Raw genomic sequence first — 17,433 nt, 5'->3', positions numbered from 1 at the left:
ATCAAGGGAGAGATTCTCTTGACCAGGGAGGGAGCGTACGAGTTCAATGTGCGTTTGGATTGGGGGCAGATAAGACCTGGCAGTCAAAGTCAACGGCCAGGACTGTCTGCCACGTGGCTGAAAGTGAAAGTGTTCGTCTGGGTCGGCTCGTCCGCCTGGGATCTCGGCACTTCCTGCGTCTCCCTGACGTGGCGGGAAGACTTCGTGGCTGCTCGGTTCTTGCGGTCCAGTGCCTCAACCGTTGACACGTGTCCGGCCGGTCGTCGTACCAACCTGGTCGTCGGTTCGTGCGGCAAACTTTTGGGAGGGAGGGATTCTTTATTTCGGACTTCGGAGACGTCTTATAATTATGGATTTAGATTTTCTTTTAATTAAAAATGTCTTATCTTACCTTTTTCCAAAACTTATTTTAATAAAAGAGACTAACAAACATAACAATGTGATACCACTCTGTATCTAAATCTAGACATCATTAAAACACAAACAACTAATTAACAGACTGCTAATATTCTTGAACATATTTAGGATTACAAGTCATATGTACCAATATTTCACAATTCAACTCTTATTACAAGCTTACACCAACCCCTTTCTTAAAAATCTCAAAAAAAAAGAAAAAAAATGGTATCTTTTTTATTTATTAATTAACTCTAACAAAAAAACTACATTACTACATCCTCCATATGTCCTCTAGACTCCATAAATTCTCACATAAACCCTCTCCCCACCCACTTTGCTCATAGCCCTCTTCATGGCTACTAATAATTGACTCGGACCATCCATTTAGATTTTGAGCTCCATGGACCCAATTCCCACCCCCTTGCATGCTCGGCGAGTAGCAATCAGTGAAGGACTCTGAATTATTATAGGGTGAGGATAGTTGAGTCGCCACCGACGACGAGCCGGCCACGCCGGAGTTCTCCGGGCACGCACCGCCGGGCAAGCCGGCCACGCTTGTTGGGTCGGCGGTAGGGATGCCCGAGGCTGCCCGGACACGTTCTACGAGGTGGGGCATCCATAGATACTTCACCGTATCCTTGAACTTCTTACTGTTGACGTCGCATTGCATCTTCTTTGCGTGTTTTTGCACTCTAGTCCTCCAGTAGTTCTTTATTTCGTTGTCGGTCCTCCCAGGCAAATATTGTGCTATTTTGGACCACCTATTTACCAAGGTCAAAAGAGATAAGAAGAAGAAGAATAATGAATAATGAAACGTAACGAATTTTGATTTGTATAAAAGGAAAAAAAAATAGAAAAAGTTGCCTTTTAGTCCTTCAATTCTTTGGCAGATGCATGGCATACATGTGTTCCTTAGGAATTATTGAAGAAATTTCATTATTCGTGATCATAATCTCCTTAGACGAATTGCAATTTTTAACAACAAAAGAGTTGAAAATTTTGAAGATTTTAGCGGTCATATTACCGGTTTCCGTAGCGCGAATGGAGCATGAGGATGAGGAGCTGTTCTTCTGGGGTAATATTTCCTCGCCGGACATCGGGTCGGAGATAGTTGAGCCACCGGAGCCTGCAGCTCTTTCCGGTCCGACTTAATCCTGTTTCAGAAAGTAGACATTTATATGTTAAAATTCACATAAATATGTACTAAACCCTCTCTTTTATGAACATCTAATTGTTTATAGTGCTAATTAAGATAAATTTTAAAACTATTGGGTTAGACAAAGAACCAATAGTAATGTCTTCTCAACTAACTCTCTTACATGTACTTCAAACATCCACAGTAGTAGCGTCTTCTCAAGAGTAGTGTTTAGAGTGAAAAGTTGCAATGTTTTCTCAAACAAAGGCCATGAGCAGAGAGAGAGAGAGAAGATTGATAGATAGTGTTCAAGAACAAGAAGCAACCTGCACATCTGGCGAGAGAGTTCCACCGGCCCTCGCCGTGGCCGGCGATGTAGTTGATGAGTGTAAGGTCCTCATCTACCGTCCATGGCCCTCTTCTCAGGGCCATCTCCTCCTCACCTGATGCTGTTGCAGAGGAAGCCATACTTCTATCAACTAGAGAAAGAGAGAGAGAGAGAGAGAGAGAGAGAGAGAGAGAGAGAGAGAGAGAGAGAGAGAGAGAGAAAGAGAATTATGTTAATACTTAGTAGAATAGAAGAGCAAGGCTTTTATAGAGAGAAACAGAGTAAGAATTTAAAACTTGAGATTAGGATTAAGACACTCTAAGAAAACAAAGAAGAAGAAGTCTAAACCCTTAAGTGGGGGCCTAATCTTTATTTAAAGCTATAGATAGTTAGAAATAGCTAGCTTAGACGTTTTGAAGTCTTGACTTCTCCTCTGTCTCCTCTCATCTCTTTTACTAATTTTATGTGTAGTTTACTCTGCTTTGAGACTAACACTGAGAAGGACATTTGTCATCACTTGGCTGCTGATTTATGTTATTTTACTTGCCCACATTTGAAATGTGGTAAATCTGCTTGGAATTCTGTGCATGGTATCTGTTTCTAGAGATTCAACAAAGGAGACCAAATGATCGGTAATGGTAGGGCATAGTAGAATGTACCAATTCCTTGGCCATAAATGATGAGGGATTTAATTAGCATGAATACTAATTAGTATGTGGTTATCACTTTCATTGTTAACGTGTTATAGTGTTTGACGTTCGTTCCACAGAGAAACAAAAGGAAATTCAACTGTTCTACCTTTTTTTTTTATAATAATTTTTATATGACACTCTGAGTTAATTAAACCTAATTACTTTTTAATTAAAAATCTATCAACCAAAGAATTCCAAGAATGACTCTAAGATAAGATGATTAGATCTAAGAAGTTGTGATTGGCTAGGATGGGATATGGCTTCAAAAATGTTTGATTAGTATGTGTTAAGGTTAGAACTTTCTTTTTAAATAGTTTTAGTAATTTAATCAGTATAGTTATGTAAACTATAAATGAGGGTTAATGATAGTTAATCGAAATAAGAATAAGGTGTTACATAAAATCTTCAAAGACGAAGTATTAATCAGAAAATAATGATATGCTTGACAGCAAACTAATTAAGGGTTCAAAGGAAAACAGAGATGGTTGCATTGGAGTTAATTACATCATTGCAGATGACATTACTTAGGATTTGCTCCTAAATCATTGGAAATATTTACACTCTGCAAAGTTAGATAGCTCTTGAAATTAGTTTCGACCACAATTGGAATTTATACTTACAGTAAAAACTCATAAATTGGAATTAGATTATAAGGATAATTACATCAATACCTGAACTATAGCTCATTTAATTTTCATGATACATTGACCCTCTTAATTATGTAAATCACATGATGGAATCAAATTATTTTAATTTAGAAGATAGAAATATCTAATAGTTCGCAATTTAAGGACTTTTTTTCTTCTACCATGCATTTTGATATATTCTACTTCAGGCCCAGCATTTTATTTGAAATACTCTAAAAGTGTAAAAAAAGAGAGTTTAATAAGCTATTAGCTCCTAGGAAAGGAATAGCAAAGATAGGATACTAAGGGGAAAATTGGATATCCGCCAAAGCATCAATTCCGTTCTAATCCTACGGTTTCTATCATTAGATGCGCACGATTAATACGCTAATATCTATCTGACAATGTATTTAGATATCAGCTCGCATTGAATTCGTCCCCGATGATAAAAGATAGAAACTTTCCATTAATTAAACTACCAAGAATTTAAACCTCTCCACAAGTCATACCAGACTAAGTGACCTTGGTCAAGTCATGTCTTGCAAGCTTATTGGCGTGGTGGTCACTCTTCCTCAAATCAACTCTTTGTCATGAGTTTCACTTTCACCCTTTTTGATCAAAACCCAAAACATAGTGGAAGATGTTTTCATCTCATTGACTTGAACATATTGAAGGGTCCTTTTTATACTGTTAATATGTGGGAAATTTTGTGGCATTCCCCCAAGTAAAAGCTAAAGATTATTTTGGAGACTATACAATGATTATAGCATAGGAAATTTTACAATAGAGTGGTAGCCCTATTTTTATGCATAGCATATTTGGACTTCTTTATCATGAGCATGACTTTGGATGTACTATCTCATCAATACTTATCAAAATCAAGCAAAACTCGAAGACGTTTCATAAGTTCCCTGAAAGGAGCTACTCATCTCTCCCCCTAATCACGTTGGCCTTGATTTATGCAATTGATTAAATAATTGATCCACTGGGGTTTTAGTCAAATTTTATTGAGTTATTGTCACTAAGATAAGAACATATACACATATGCACACCATTATCAAAACTTTAGTCTTTTATTAATCACAAGTATGTTGGTTTCTTGGTTCTGACTATGTCTTCTTGCATTAGAATAATCTTTAGCTAGTTGCGTACATCCAGGCTAATTGCTGTAGCCTAATAGTCAGAGTTCTATCAGCAAATAACGGAGCTTATGAGTTTGCTCCGAGTGATATTTAATCAATTTTATTTTACTTGAGCGTTATATTCATATGATGTAGATAGACTCGTCGTAGTTTATTTCTTAAGAAGATTTGTTGTGCTATCTGAAGGAGCTAATCTGTTTGTCTAATCTATAATTAGCCTACGAATCTCTAGATTAATCTCTCTATCTCATTCCATGCATGCTAGCATCTCTTCTATCTCTATCTTAAAACTCTTTCTTGAAAGAAATGCAAACAGAGTCCCCCCCCAATTGGAGTTCAGAGGATAAAAACTCAAGCTTGCTGAATAAAAGCAAAAGCCAAAAAGGTGAAGGTTTTCTTTTCCTGTCTGCTTCCTTATGCCAAACATCTCTGTATAGAGAAATTTGCATGTAACATCTCGTCTTTTAATAAAATTATAATTTGCAACTTATATTTTTACTATTTATAAATTAAGCTTTATAATTTAGTAAATATATACGGAAAATATAACTTAGCTTGTATTATTATGAGATAATTCTTTTCTTATTCTTCTTTGATATATTATGAGGTCGTGGGTTAATCATAGACTAGACAAAGAACTAACCTTCTCGATATATAGATCAGACAACTGAACTAATTCTTTTACAAATTAGACAACAAATAACAGATCTAAACTATAATCATACAACCGATGCGATGCTCGAGGGAAAAATTTGACTTTAATTTGGAAGAATTGAACTCGTGATCTTCAGGCCACCAACTGCAGCATGAAATTTCTTCAGTCGGTCAAATCCACATCTCATTTCCTAAGATTGCATTGGATGAATCGAAGAATTTTTTGTGTGGAGAAGTTGCTATCCAGAACGCCAGCAGCCCATCATCAAAGAGAAATCTTGGAAGAAACAGTCCATTAATTCTACCAACAATCAAACCAATTTTTACAAATTTGATGACTTACTCCATATTTAACACCCGTTAGGATTACAACAAAATTAAAAACATATTAGTTGTTTCGAATATGAACAAATAGTGAGGTGTGAAATTTAATAAGTCGGAGGACCGTGCGATAAATGCCGATTTTAGTTATTTATTTAAGAATTCTTTTCAAATTAATATTTTATATTTTAGTAATTTTTATGATTAACATTCCTTCTTTTGAATTATTTGTAATCTAACTCTAATTTTTATGTCCTCAAAGACACTGAAAAAAAATTCTTTCTCATCTTCTTTTTTTGCCCTCTTTTTATTTATCTTCAGAAATAAACTTGCATAGAATACCATCATAAAATCTTAAACTTATATTTTCTTAAGATGATTTTTAGTAAATTTGATTGGCCTAAATTCAGATCAAAGGTGTCTTAAGCATATTTTTATAATTTTTTCAAAGAGACTCTTAAATACATCATATATTAGATTTGGGTTAATAATAGTTAGTCAAAATAATAGTAGGATGTCATATAAAAATCATACGCAAAATAAAGATGTCCATTTACGAGCATCTTAAAGATAAAGATAAGATATCAATCACAAAAGAACTAAAATTATAGGGATATAATACTTGGTATCTCTAAGTATTCCTATTCTGAACTGGTGAATGAATACACTCAAACAAGAATCTAATGCTATCAATATTACATCACAAATCATTTACCATCAACAACCCAAATTTGTACCTCCAACTCACAATGTCTCTAGTAGTTTGTGTGTTGTTGAATCACTAGCCAACTAATGGATTTGATTGTTCCAGGAGCTAGCTATTATTTTCTCATAATTTTCTTTTCCATCCTTCGTCTCCAAGGAAGGGGGTGAGGAATAAAACCAAGGACTCCTTAAGGATGACAGTGATACATGTGTCTCCACTTTAATCTACTCCCTGTGGTAGAAGAATAATTACCAGTAGATTGACATGGATTGATTACTTAAAGACTTGCAAAGTTGTTCCTCTCTACAAAGAATGCCTCAAAGTCCAAAGAGTTAGGTATAAAGAAGCATTAGAGATGGCATCTTGTAGAATTCTTTAACTTTGTATCATGACTAAGATACACTTATGATTAAAAGTGATTGTGTAGCAATTTAGGGTGACCAAAAGAGATAGCATTGGTTTGAAGAAGAAGAGGTGGAGCTGTGGGAGTTTTGAGTTTCTTGGCATGTCTAGATGCAATGGCATCTACCATGATATTGACATTTTTCTTTTGTAATCAAAGTTAGCTTTTGGAATTTGCTTGGTGTTCAGATTGAAGGAGACTAAGTGTAGCTCTTTTATCTCAATTAAAGCCATGATCATAGGGCATGCAAATCTATTTAATTGTTTAATAAAGTTCAACTAAAACATCCTTGTTGTTAGCATTTATCGATCTCGGACGATGATAGTTTATCACTATATAAATAGAAATAATTAAAAAAAATTATCGTAAAACTTCAAGAGAAAAAAAAATATAGATTTCATTAAATATTTACTTGCATCATAGTTCAGAGGTTGAATATATAATTAAATCAAAAAAAATTAACAATTTTATAATATTGAAAATGATAAAACCTTTGGGAGTGTCTATGAACTCCACCAGAGACTTTGTGTTAAATCTTTAGAAAGAAATAATATTTTCTAGTCAGATTGCGCACCTAGATCAAAATATGTTATCCTAGATGGAAAAATGTATGTCACTGAGGACTTCTAACAAAAGAACAGAAGTCTCTCTATCTGAATTGAAGGCCTTGACTTTAAATATAGATATATTTCTTACAAAAGAAAAAAAGGAATTTTTTTGCAAATAACACCTTCTATTATCACTTTCTTTTTGACAATTCAAACTATCAATTCTATGTCCCCAAATCTGGCATGACCATACATGAATTTATTTTTTTAAATCTTCTTCTTAGAAATGTAGTGTTTTGATAAGATTTAGTAAGTGATGCACATATTCGACGATTATAATCACATCTGAAATTAAATACAAAAGGGCCATTGGATAAAGCTGCCTTGATCATAATTATCGAATGGATAGTGCATATCTGATAGCACGTTCGGACTAACTCGAATGCAATCAGTCCGCACCAAATTTCAATTCTCGAATCGAAGCCCTAATTACATATAACTTTCCTACCAAGATAGAAAAAAAAACTAAAAGAAGTTTCTTACGATCAAACAGAGTACAAGTTCGCCATCTTCTGGAGTCTATTGAGTGAGTCTTAGTCTAGACCTATTGTTATTTTGGTTGGTTCTATTTGCATCTTTAATTACTTAGAGTCCATTTATGGTTCAATTTGAACCAATTTGGTATTTGCCTGGGCTAGTCGACTCAGTTTAGTTAGGTCAGCCTATATATATATATATATATATATATATATATATATATATATATATATATATATATATATCCTAGTCAAGGGCATGTTTATGAATTGAATTTAGATATAGCTTCTTCCTCCTCCATCTCTAACTTCTCCCTCATTGTCCTTATTTATTGTAACTATACCTACTATTCGTATGATTTTTGTTCTTGCTGACCAATCACCGACACCCATTGTCAACCACCATCCCTAGTTGAAAACCTTCCACCTTCCATCAGCCGCAAACCCCCTAACTCTGCAACTCTACCATACTGCCAGCATGCGTAGGATTTTAAGCCAATCAAGGGCTTCTTCCCTACCCAAGCCCTAAAACCATATTCTATTTGAGATGTGCCTTGCCCTAACTGTACATTGGATTGTGTTTTTACATCACAATTTCTAAAGTTGAGGGATTTTCCTCTTATTATAAATTTCATTGTTGCCTCACACTCCAACAATGGAACATGATGCCTATGTCACACCTACTTAATCCTTTCCCTTTTTTTATTTGCGATGTGTGATTTGATCAAAATTTTTATTTTATAGATTCCAAATCTCCAAACCTTTCATTTTTCTGACTCCTTTTTGCTTTTGGATGGCCACTTTGTTTCACCCAAGAAATATTGTATTGAAAGAGCTAAGGATAGGATACTTTGTATCCATACTTATGAGAAACTCTGAGTACTCAAACACATTAGATTTTGAAAGATTAATTGATCAATCATATCCTGTGGAAAAAGAATTCGACCGGGCTTTCATCTCAACAATCCCCTCAACTATTCAGGGCTCTCAAACTCACCACAACATGCCCATAGCACTAATTAGCTAAGACTGTACGGGTCCAAATTTGCCTTTCCTCGTTCGTCGATCATGTCTAACCCCTAAATGCCTACATACGTGAGCCTTCCCAAAACCTTAGCTAGGGTTGCCTCCTTCTATTTCGGCCAACCCCTTGCATTGTACGCGCCCCTACTATTGGAAGAAGCATCCAAGCCCTAGCCAACGTAGGCCTAGCTCGTGGGCACGACTATGGGCTAGTCCAAGGCTTTATTCGTGTTTGGGCCTTTCTTAAGCTTATCCTCCATCCAAACCCTAGTGCAAACCTCATGAAAGGTTTAGCCCATCATCTGACCTAATCTTAGCTCCAAACACCTTCTTATTGAACCTAGATAAACCAATGCCCTAGCCGACCAAACCTAGGCCTAATAGGCTAGCCCATTTTAGGGCTTTCTTACTTTTGGGTCGTGCCCAGTCCCAAAACTCAAGCTTAACCAAACTCACTTGGAGGCATAGACTTGCATTCAAGGGCCATAGCCACTCAAAAGCCCTAGCTGATCAACCTGTAACAACTGACTAACCTAGATACGAGTTATTGCTTTCCTTGGTTTGGGTCTAGGCCCCTAATCCATTCCAACGAGCCTTGACCTAGGGTTGTAACAAAGGTGTAGAAGTAGACTTAAAATAATATTTACAAAAATGAGTACCTACATATTGCGATAGTGGTAGCCCATAAAAAGCAAGAGAAAAGGCGATGATGCATCTCTACTATACATCCTCCTTTTCTATCTCAAGCGATCTCCTTCCTCCCCTCGACCAAGTCCTCCACTTATTCCTCTTAATATGCCTTATTTTTCAACAATTCTCCCCACTTTGGTTCCTTTGATTGAAGCTGCTTCGGCTATCCCTACTACTCTAGCTTCTCTTAATACACCTTCTTATCTGGCTTTTCTGTTCTCTCTAACCTCTTTGACACTTTGACTCACTCATTTTCAATACCCTAAGCCTTTTAAGTTATTCTCTATTGTCCTAGACGCAACTATTTTACAACAATCACTCTTCCACCATGCTATTTGGAGCCTCCCTATCTTCGAAATCTGATGTGATTTAGACCACACTGAGTCATCTCGTGCATGTATACAACCTATGGGCCATATTTTTTGTTTTGTTTTAGTTGTTTTCTTCAAAAAATAAGAGTTTTGGATGTCGCGTTTGAACGCGGGGAGGTCACGTTCTAATGCCCCTTGCAAATGTCTGCATACGTTTGCATCGACCGAGAATGCAAATTGTGCATTCAAACGCGCTCAACATCGTTCGAACGCACATATGCCAACACTTGTATACGTTTCGCACCGACAAGGAACGCGAATTGCGTGTTCGAACACGCTCGACCCCGTTCGAACACGATCGACGAGAATGCACTATTTTTAGGGTTACTACTTGTTAGTTTGGCTTGTTAGGTTAACATGTGAATGATAACCTAAGGGAGGATTATGAATGAATATTGAATTTTCTTCCATTCTTTCTCTATCCTAACTCTTCTCCCTCCTTGTTCAAGCCCTAGCCGTGTGTCATCTCGACACTGATTAATTCTAACCCCCTTAGACTATCGAGTCCTCCATCTTCCTTAGAATCTCGACCAACTTCTCCCCCCTTATCCTTATCCCTTCAACACCACGTGCCACCAAATCCATCACCATTATCACCATCACCTGTTATCTTCATCTTCACCACAATATTGCACATTTTTATCCTAGGTGTAGTCAGAAGATATGAAGGGCATGAGTATCAAAAATGTATATCAGAAAGATACGAAATGATTACCACTGGTTTCATAATTTTCTGAACTACGAAAAATATTTTGAAAATATTCTTCTTTGACTGTGTGGACTGCTTTCCTAGCATCCAAGCTTAATCGGGAACGGACACACGATCCATAACAAGATCTCTTTTGTCTAGTGTTAAAGGTGCATCCACGAGTTCCATTACCATCAATCTTGAGCGCTTGATGATGAGCCGTGCAGAGTGACACTATAGCATAATTAGTAAGTTTTTTGGGGTATCTCATCTTCTCTACCTCCCCAAGGAGGTCAAGAGGTTCGATCGAGCGATTTCTTGGTTGTTAACATGGCCATTGGGTTCTTTATTTTCAAATTCTCTACCAAGGAGGACATGCTTAAGATCTTGACGAAAGGCTCATGAATATTTTTAGATTTGTTAAGTATCACATGTGAGTTTAGTCACGCATTGAAAATAGAGGATAAAAAAAAGAGTTTATATAAATTCTTGGGTCTTCATTTAATAGCTTAAGCTTTTGAATCTAGTTGATGCTTAATTCCATACTGCTCGTCAAAATATCTGATACGATTTAATCCATATTGGCTCCACTCGCGGTATTGGGTTCATTAGGATGAGCATATTTATCTAGTTGAGCTTTATTAGAAGTAATAAAACATTTCTGCCAGAGCGCGTTCGAATGATGGGACCGCGGTCGAATGGGAATGCGAACGCCTGCACATATTCGTAAAAACAAAGAACGCGAATTGTACGTTCGAATGGAATCGGGTCGTTCGAATGCGGTCGTTCGAACGCCTGCATAAGTTAACATCGAGAGAGAACTAAAATTTCGTGAAAGTTGTGGGTTTGTTAAGCTTTGTTAGAGTTGTTTAACTTAGTTGATGAGTCCCTAGGATGAACCTCTATAAATATGTGGAGGAAACCCTAATTGAAGTTTATCTTGGATAATTGAATTAGCTTTGGCCTTTATCTCCCTCTCAATTTGTCTCTAGCCATTGACGCCCTCTCTCTCCTCCCTTCTTCCACCGCCCAAGTCTTTGGTCGGCCTCTTCCAGCTTCTAACTCCCATCTTCTACAACAACTTCTTCCCCTTCACACCAAGGAATAAACATAGCATCTATCTAGCCATTGGAGAGCTATGAAGCTAGGATTTGATTGACCTTCGGCCCTTGGTTTGTCGATATCTTGAGATCTAACCGTCCAAATCCGGTATTTTTGGTTTCTTAGAAAACTCTTTCCCAGAGCAACAACATATCTAAAATTTAGGAAGATTCGTCGGTTAGATTGTTTGCAGAATTCTTCGGAAGTTACGAGCCTAATCGAGTCTAGAACCGTTGCGGATCATATCAGGCTAGTTTGTAGGTGTTCATGTTCAATTCGTTGCTCCGGTTGTTGATACATGATTACTTGTAGTTGCTCTCTTCGTTCTCTATTTTCTCTATTTTTTATATTTACAGCAAAGCAAATAGCTCACTTGACGGTTCATATGTTTTGATTGTACTTGAAAGAGATGTTATTAATTTCTCCTAAAAGAAAAAAAAGAAAGAAAAGAAATCCGCGTTGCCTCCGTGATGGTCAGTAATCTTCATATCCAGCAATCCATCGTCAAGTGTTTTGCTGGTTTGCAGCCTTTCTGAGCTCAAATGCCTTCCATTTGGCCAATTAATTATGAAGAGCACTTGAAGCAGATAAACAACCAATCCAAGCAAGCAAGCAAATATGGATGGATGGCAAAAAGTTTTCTTAACATGCTCGTGGGCTGTTCCATTTAATGGACCACCTACGAGTACTACTACTAGTACAAATGGATCAACTCTCACTTTGCTTACTCTATCTAATTATCAATGATGAATATATATACCTTATCAATTTAGGTATTTGTTAGTGTTTGGACCTAATGATGTATTTCAATTGCATCAATTGCGTTTTGAAGTTTACATTGATATGATCATCAAAAAAGAAAAAAAAAATGATCATTTCGATCATAGCCGCCCGATATTTCTTCATAGTCGTGCAAACCATTAGCTTATTTGAGCTACATAATGTGGGGGGAAGAAACAAGCTCAAAATCCATCATATATATATATATATATAGAGAGAGATTCAAGGTTGTTAGGTATCACAATAGTTATTAATAATTAAATGAGAGAAAGATAGACAAAAAGTTAAATATTGTGGGCCAAAAATATTGAGCAGTCTTCCACTAGGAAAAAGTAAATGGGAGACAGTTGTCACACATAATGTATCCCTTTTTCAGTTCAAATGTATGAAAAGGACACTCTGCATCTTATATACTTCCATGCTTGTCTTGAAAAAAGTTGGAAACTTATCTTATTTAATGGATTTGGCACCCAACATATTCCCATGTATGAAGATTTCCTATATTGTCTCCCCCCAACATTATTTGTCCAAATGGGTTACACCCTAATTAAACTTAATACCATAAAAAAAAACTATTTCTATCAACTCAACATTCATATTATCAACTCTACGTTAAATCTCTTCAGCATTTTATATTCTAGACGAAACAATAATAAGTTCAGCGTCTTCTTCTTATTTTACATTGTTGATCCTATCAATATCTCTCGTTTGCGTTGCAGCAAGCTAACACCATAAAATGAACTAAGGCAAAGAGTTAGTGAGGAGGTAGGTATGCGAAATAGACGTTGATATCATTTGTGATTTATGTAAATAGACGCCAATTAAATCAGGAGTTTACTTGGTTGCGTACAGATAATCTCTTACCACAGTGTATTGGAAGGGAGATGATCACACATAAACACGTCGATCCTATTAATGCTTTATGTAAAGTAGATGAGCTATATATTTGATTGCTTATAAGTACGGTCTTGTCTTAGATAATCAATGGTAGTAGCCAGCCACACTTAAAATACTGATTAAATCAGTGTGCTAATCTAAGCTATAGACACTAAACTTACTGATGTTTTTTTTAAGTAAAATGCTAATGAGTACATCATTTTACTGGCTGCAATTTATTTTAGCAAATAAAATTTGGAGGAGACTGACTCATTTTGATGAAAGAAAAACTCGAGAGTAGTCATGCTGATGCAAGGTGACAACATCAAGTTTGATTTTGTTCTATGACAATTCAATAATAAGGACCATTGACATTTACTTATTCACTCTGCAAATAAAATGAGCCTTTCAAGGAAAAAGACAAAAAAAGTCTCACAATATTACCCTAAGAATTAAGAAGTTAAGCTGTCAAAAAAATTTATATCCTAACATTTTCCTCTTATTTTATTAAAGATATTTTAATAGGCCTAACAAATAGATTAAACTTAAATGAATGAAAAAAAAATCATGTTTCAAATGATAGATATGACTAGTAGAATTTGAATTTTGGATCTCTTATTTGATACTGGTTTGATAAAATATAAACCCAAGACTAGTGGGTGCACTTGTGGTGAAGGATAGCATTTGGGAAATGTAGAAAATGAATATTATTAGTAAACTCAAAATTTTGATGTTTTTTTTTGTGTGTGTGTGTTGATAATTCTCAAACATGATTGATAAATAGAATCATCCAACTAGGGAGCAAACAATTTTAATTTATTAACCAAGTTGATATGTATGTTGACCATATCTTGGCCTTTTTGAGGATGTGAAAACATTAATAAGTCAACAACCTTTTGGTTGTTTTAATTAGGCAACTTAATTTATATCGATTAAATTATTTGATTAAACCCTAAAGCTAGGAGGAGGTTAGCATCTGATGAAAGAATAATATAAGCAGATATCTAGCCAACTTTTTTATGATCAAATTTGCCATTAAATGCACAAATAAAAGTTAGCAGCATGAACAAGGGACAAGATTAAGGGATAACAATAACTAAAGCACTTGATAAAATCTTATTCTACTGCTTCTTATCTCATTTTCTCACACATGAAGACAGATGATGGATTCAATCATATAATATATTTTGCTAATATAAACTACAAAAGCTTCCTTCTTCCTAGAATAAAGCAAAATTTTCTTTTTTTTTTCTTTTGTTTATAATTATTTGGAAATGGGTCATGTGGGTCCCAAGGGATGCACCAATTAGTGAGCTAGGTTTATGTTAGTGACCATACAAAGAGACCCATGTGTCCATTACCCCCCCATAACCTTAGCCCATGCACTATTTAAGTACTCACCACCATATATAGCTCCAAAATATGATATGTTTAGTTGAGAACTTCACAATCTTTTCTCCTTTGGTAGGTCTAATGGCATCTACTCTCCATAGCCATCCTCTACTCCCTCTCTTCCTCCTCTCCTCCACTCTTCTACTAGCTTTAACATCCTTCTGTAGCTCTCTAGAGGAAGGAGATATTGATTTCAAGAGATGGGTATCTTGGAACGTCCAAAACCACAAGAGATCATACGCACTTCATATGAACTCTTACTCAGGAGAGCTCGCCGGCGGCGGCCTGAGGAGCCTTGACGTGAAGCTGGCGAAGGCGGAGGCAGCCGCCGTGAGGTACATTGTGTGCCAAGATGGAAGTGGAAACTATACAAGCATAAGGGAAGCTGTGGATAGTATACCATTGCATAATACAAGGAGAGTCATATTGGAGCTAAGACCAGGCACCTATAGGTAATAATATTTTTTGGTACATTTCTTATTAATCACCACGATGACAATAACACAAGGAAGAGTACTGATCGTTTTATGATTTATTTTAGGAAAACTTTCAAATAACACTCTATGTTTTTAAGGTTATAATGTGATTAGGAATCTAGGTTTAACCTAACCTATCTCCAACAAAAGGGTATCTGAATAGAAATATTCCTTCTAAAATACCAAAAATACTCATCTTTCCTCTTCTTCTTCTTTTTTTTCCTTTTATTTAACTCCTAAAATATTCTTGTCTAAGGTGCCATTACAAAATCCAAAGCTTTTCTCCACATTTTTTTTATAATTAAAAGCTTGAATACAAATAGTCCAAAGAAGGGATGTTAATCACAAAAAAAGACAAAAAAAATCACTTGAATGTAGGGGTATTGTTAATTGAAATATTTTGTTTTTATTTATTACAAGTAGAATCTCATCTTATATACATGCATGGTGATCCTTTTGCAGGGAAAAGATTGTAATTCCAAAGTCCATGTCCTTCATCACTTTGTTGGGCAGTGGTGATGACCCTCCTATTATAACTGGAAATGACACAGCAGCCACAAGGGGTGACAATGGAGTGCCACTGAAGACCTTCCATAGCCCCACAGTTGCCATCAATGCAGACTACTTTGTAGCTGCCAACATTAAGTTTGAGGTAAAAGTTTTTGTTTAAAAAAAAATACTTTTGCTATGTTAGCTCTTCTGCTCTTGTGCTTGTACCTTTGTACCTAGTGGATTGTTAGGTCTAACTTTGTCCAAGAGAAAGCGTTTGATTCATGCATAACCCTTAAATGACGATACGGAGAACTCTTTAATCTATAATAGAAAAACGTGCATAACTTAACTTTTTGGTCAATCGTAATTAAAATATTGAGCCATGATATGGTTTTTACTATGGCTGGGTAGAACACGGCACCATACCCGAATGCCGGGCAGATCGGCGGGCAGGCGGTGGCCCTCCGGATCTCCGGCGACAAGGCTGCCTTTTACAACTGCAGCTTCTATGGGGCACAGGACACTTTGTATGACCACAAGGGCCTTCACTACTTCAAGAACTGCTTCATCCAAGGATCAGTAGACTTCATATTTGGATACGGAAGATCCCTATATGAAGTAAGTGCACTTACATATAGGTACTGGGCCTTCTTGAGAATCCCAGACAGATTTGAATTGTTACTAATCAAGTTCAAAATTTTGTGGTGGCTTGCGAAGAATTGTTACCTCAACTCCATTGCAAAGAATGTGGCATCACTAACTGCGCAGAGGCGAAGCACAAGGACGATGGCGAGCGGTTTCTCCTTCGTCCGGAGCACGATCACCGGGAACGGCCTCGTGTATCTAGGAAGGGCATGGGGAGATCACTCACGGGTTGTATTCTCCTACACTTTCATGGATAAGGTTGTCATACCGCAAGGTTGGAACAGCTGGCGTATCCAACGACCCGAATCGTAAGTTCTACATGGGCTTGGGCCCATATAATTTATTTATTTAATCAAAATGTCTAGTTATTTACAAATTAGGTAATATGTGAGTACTAATTTAATATTGGCAATCTTGTCAGGAGTGGTGTATATTATGGGGAATACCAATGCAGTGGGCCAGGAGCTAATTGGACTGGAAGGGTCCATTGGGCCCATTTATTGTCAGATGAGGAGGCCCAACCATTCCTTGGTACATACTACATTAATGGGGATACATGGCTTTTAGGCCCACCATTAAGTTCATAGAGCTCATTTTATTGGGCATTTTTAATCAAAGGCCAAGATTTGACTCCATACTAGTAAGAATAAATTTGGAATGCTTTACCTTTACTTGGGCCTAAGTAAACATATTTTGATTGTTGAGATACTGATATTTATTGTGAAGTTTGATTTGGCTAAAGAGTTGAGATACTGATACTGATCTTTTCTCTTCACATTGAAGGTATGTTTTAAGATTTTACTCTAATGGGATGTTAAAATGTAACATATTAGCTTAAATTAGTACAATAAGACTCTACAAGAAAGGATATGCTATCAAAATTATTGTACTTAAAATATGTATAGTTGCAGCGTCTTTAGAAACATCGCACTAAACTAAACAACCGTGTGTATTTTATGTTTGTTATTATTCGCGCACGATCTATCACATGGATATTTATCATTCGGCTCTTGTAGTTTCTTTTTAGTGTCTCAAAGGAATCCTGATATTAATTTTCTTAATAATGATTATTATATAGACGAGATAAATTAACTATAAATATAAAATAATCTTAATACTTTCGAGAAATTTTTTTAACGTTTAGAAATAATATTTGTAGTTTAAGACTAATGAAATATTCTCTATTTCATTAGCCTGTTAGGTTAGAATTAACTTTTAGATATTGTTGAGGCATTAAAAATAAAATATAGAATTCGAAAGATAAATATTAATAATTCAGACTGGCGTTAAAGCTTTCCTTAAACCTTATTTTCATAGTAAATATAAGTAAGATTTCAACTCCCTTGTAGAAGATATCTCAATAGATCCTTAAAAAGAAAGCTTTTTTTAAAAAAAAAAAAATTTTACAG

General features: G+C 36.0%; 2 protein-coding genes and 1 long non-coding RNA gene across 3 annotated transcripts; 1 reads left to right on the top strand and 2 right to left on the bottom strand.

Annotated features, from left to right (window-relative positions):
• Positions 1 to 488: 488 nt before the first annotated feature.
• On the bottom strand, positions 489 to 2,182 carry LOC140790895 (transcription factor JAMYB-like). Its single transcript, XM_073141208.1, has 3 exons — positions 1,861 to 2,182; positions 1,424 to 1,553; positions 489 to 1,160 (listed from the first exon to the last, which is right to left on the bottom strand). Exons 1-3 carry the CDS (start codon positions 2,000 to 2,002, stop codon positions 671 to 673), a joined length of 762 nt encoding a protein of 253 aa, XP_072997309.1. The 5' UTR covers positions 2,003 to 2,182; the 3' UTR covers positions 489 to 670.
• A 12,218-nt stretch (positions 2,183 to 14,400) lies between these two features.
• On the bottom strand, positions 14,401 to 16,197 carry LOC140791563 (uncharacterized). Its single transcript, XR_012109585.1, has 2 exons — positions 16,106 to 16,197; positions 14,401 to 15,670 (listed from the first exon to the last, which is right to left on the bottom strand). It is a non-coding gene; the product is annotated as an uncharacterized lncRNA (long non-coding RNA).
• LOC140791562 (probable pectinesterase 53) lies at positions 14,435 to 16,765 on the top strand. Its single transcript, XM_073142203.1, has 5 exons — positions 14,435 to 14,863; positions 15,350 to 15,539; positions 15,791 to 15,997; positions 16,097 to 16,332; positions 16,446 to 16,765. Exons 1-5 carry the CDS (start codon positions 14,442 to 14,444, stop codon positions 16,609 to 16,611), a joined length of 1,221 nt encoding a protein of 406 aa, XP_072998304.1. The 5' UTR covers positions 14,435 to 14,441; the 3' UTR covers positions 16,612 to 16,765.
• The last annotated feature ends 668 nt before the right edge of the window (positions 16,766 to 17,433 follow it).

This window comes from Typha latifolia, chromosome 6 (genome assembly GCF_019914945.1).
Source record: "Typha latifolia isolate L0001 chromosome 6, TyphaL0001v2, whole genome shotgun sequence".
Classification (NCBI taxonomy): domain Eukaryota; kingdom Viridiplantae; phylum Streptophyta; class Magnoliopsida; order Poales; family Typhaceae; genus Typha; species Typha latifolia.
The sequence above is the reverse complement of the archived record's forward strand: the minus strand, read 5'-3'. Positions and strand labels throughout refer to the sequence as shown.

Coding starts and splice junctions, on each gene's coding strand:
- LOC140790895 (XM_073141208.1), bottom strand. CDS start 2,002: ATGGCTTCCTCTGCAACAGCATCAGGTGAGGAGGAGATGGCCCTGAGA. Junction 1,554..1,860: donor CTCTCTCGCCAGATGTGCAG/GTTGCTTCTTGT, acceptor TTTCTGAAACAG/GATTAAGTCGGACCGGAAAG. Junction 1,161..1,423: donor CATTCGCGCTACGGAAACCG/GTAATATGACCG, acceptor CTTGGTAAATAG/GTGGTCCAAAATAGCACAAT.
- LOC140791562 (XM_073142203.1), top strand. CDS start 14,442: ATGATATGTTTAGTTGAGAACTTCACAATCTTTTCTCCTTTGGTAGGT. Junction 15,540..15,790: donor CTGCCAACATTAAGTTTGAG/GTAAAAGTTTTT, acceptor ATGGCTGGGTAG/AACACGGCACCATACCCGAA. Junction 15,998..16,096: donor ACGGAAGATCCCTATATGAA/GTAAGTGCACTT, acceptor TGGCTTGCGAAG/AATTGTTACCTCAACTCCAT.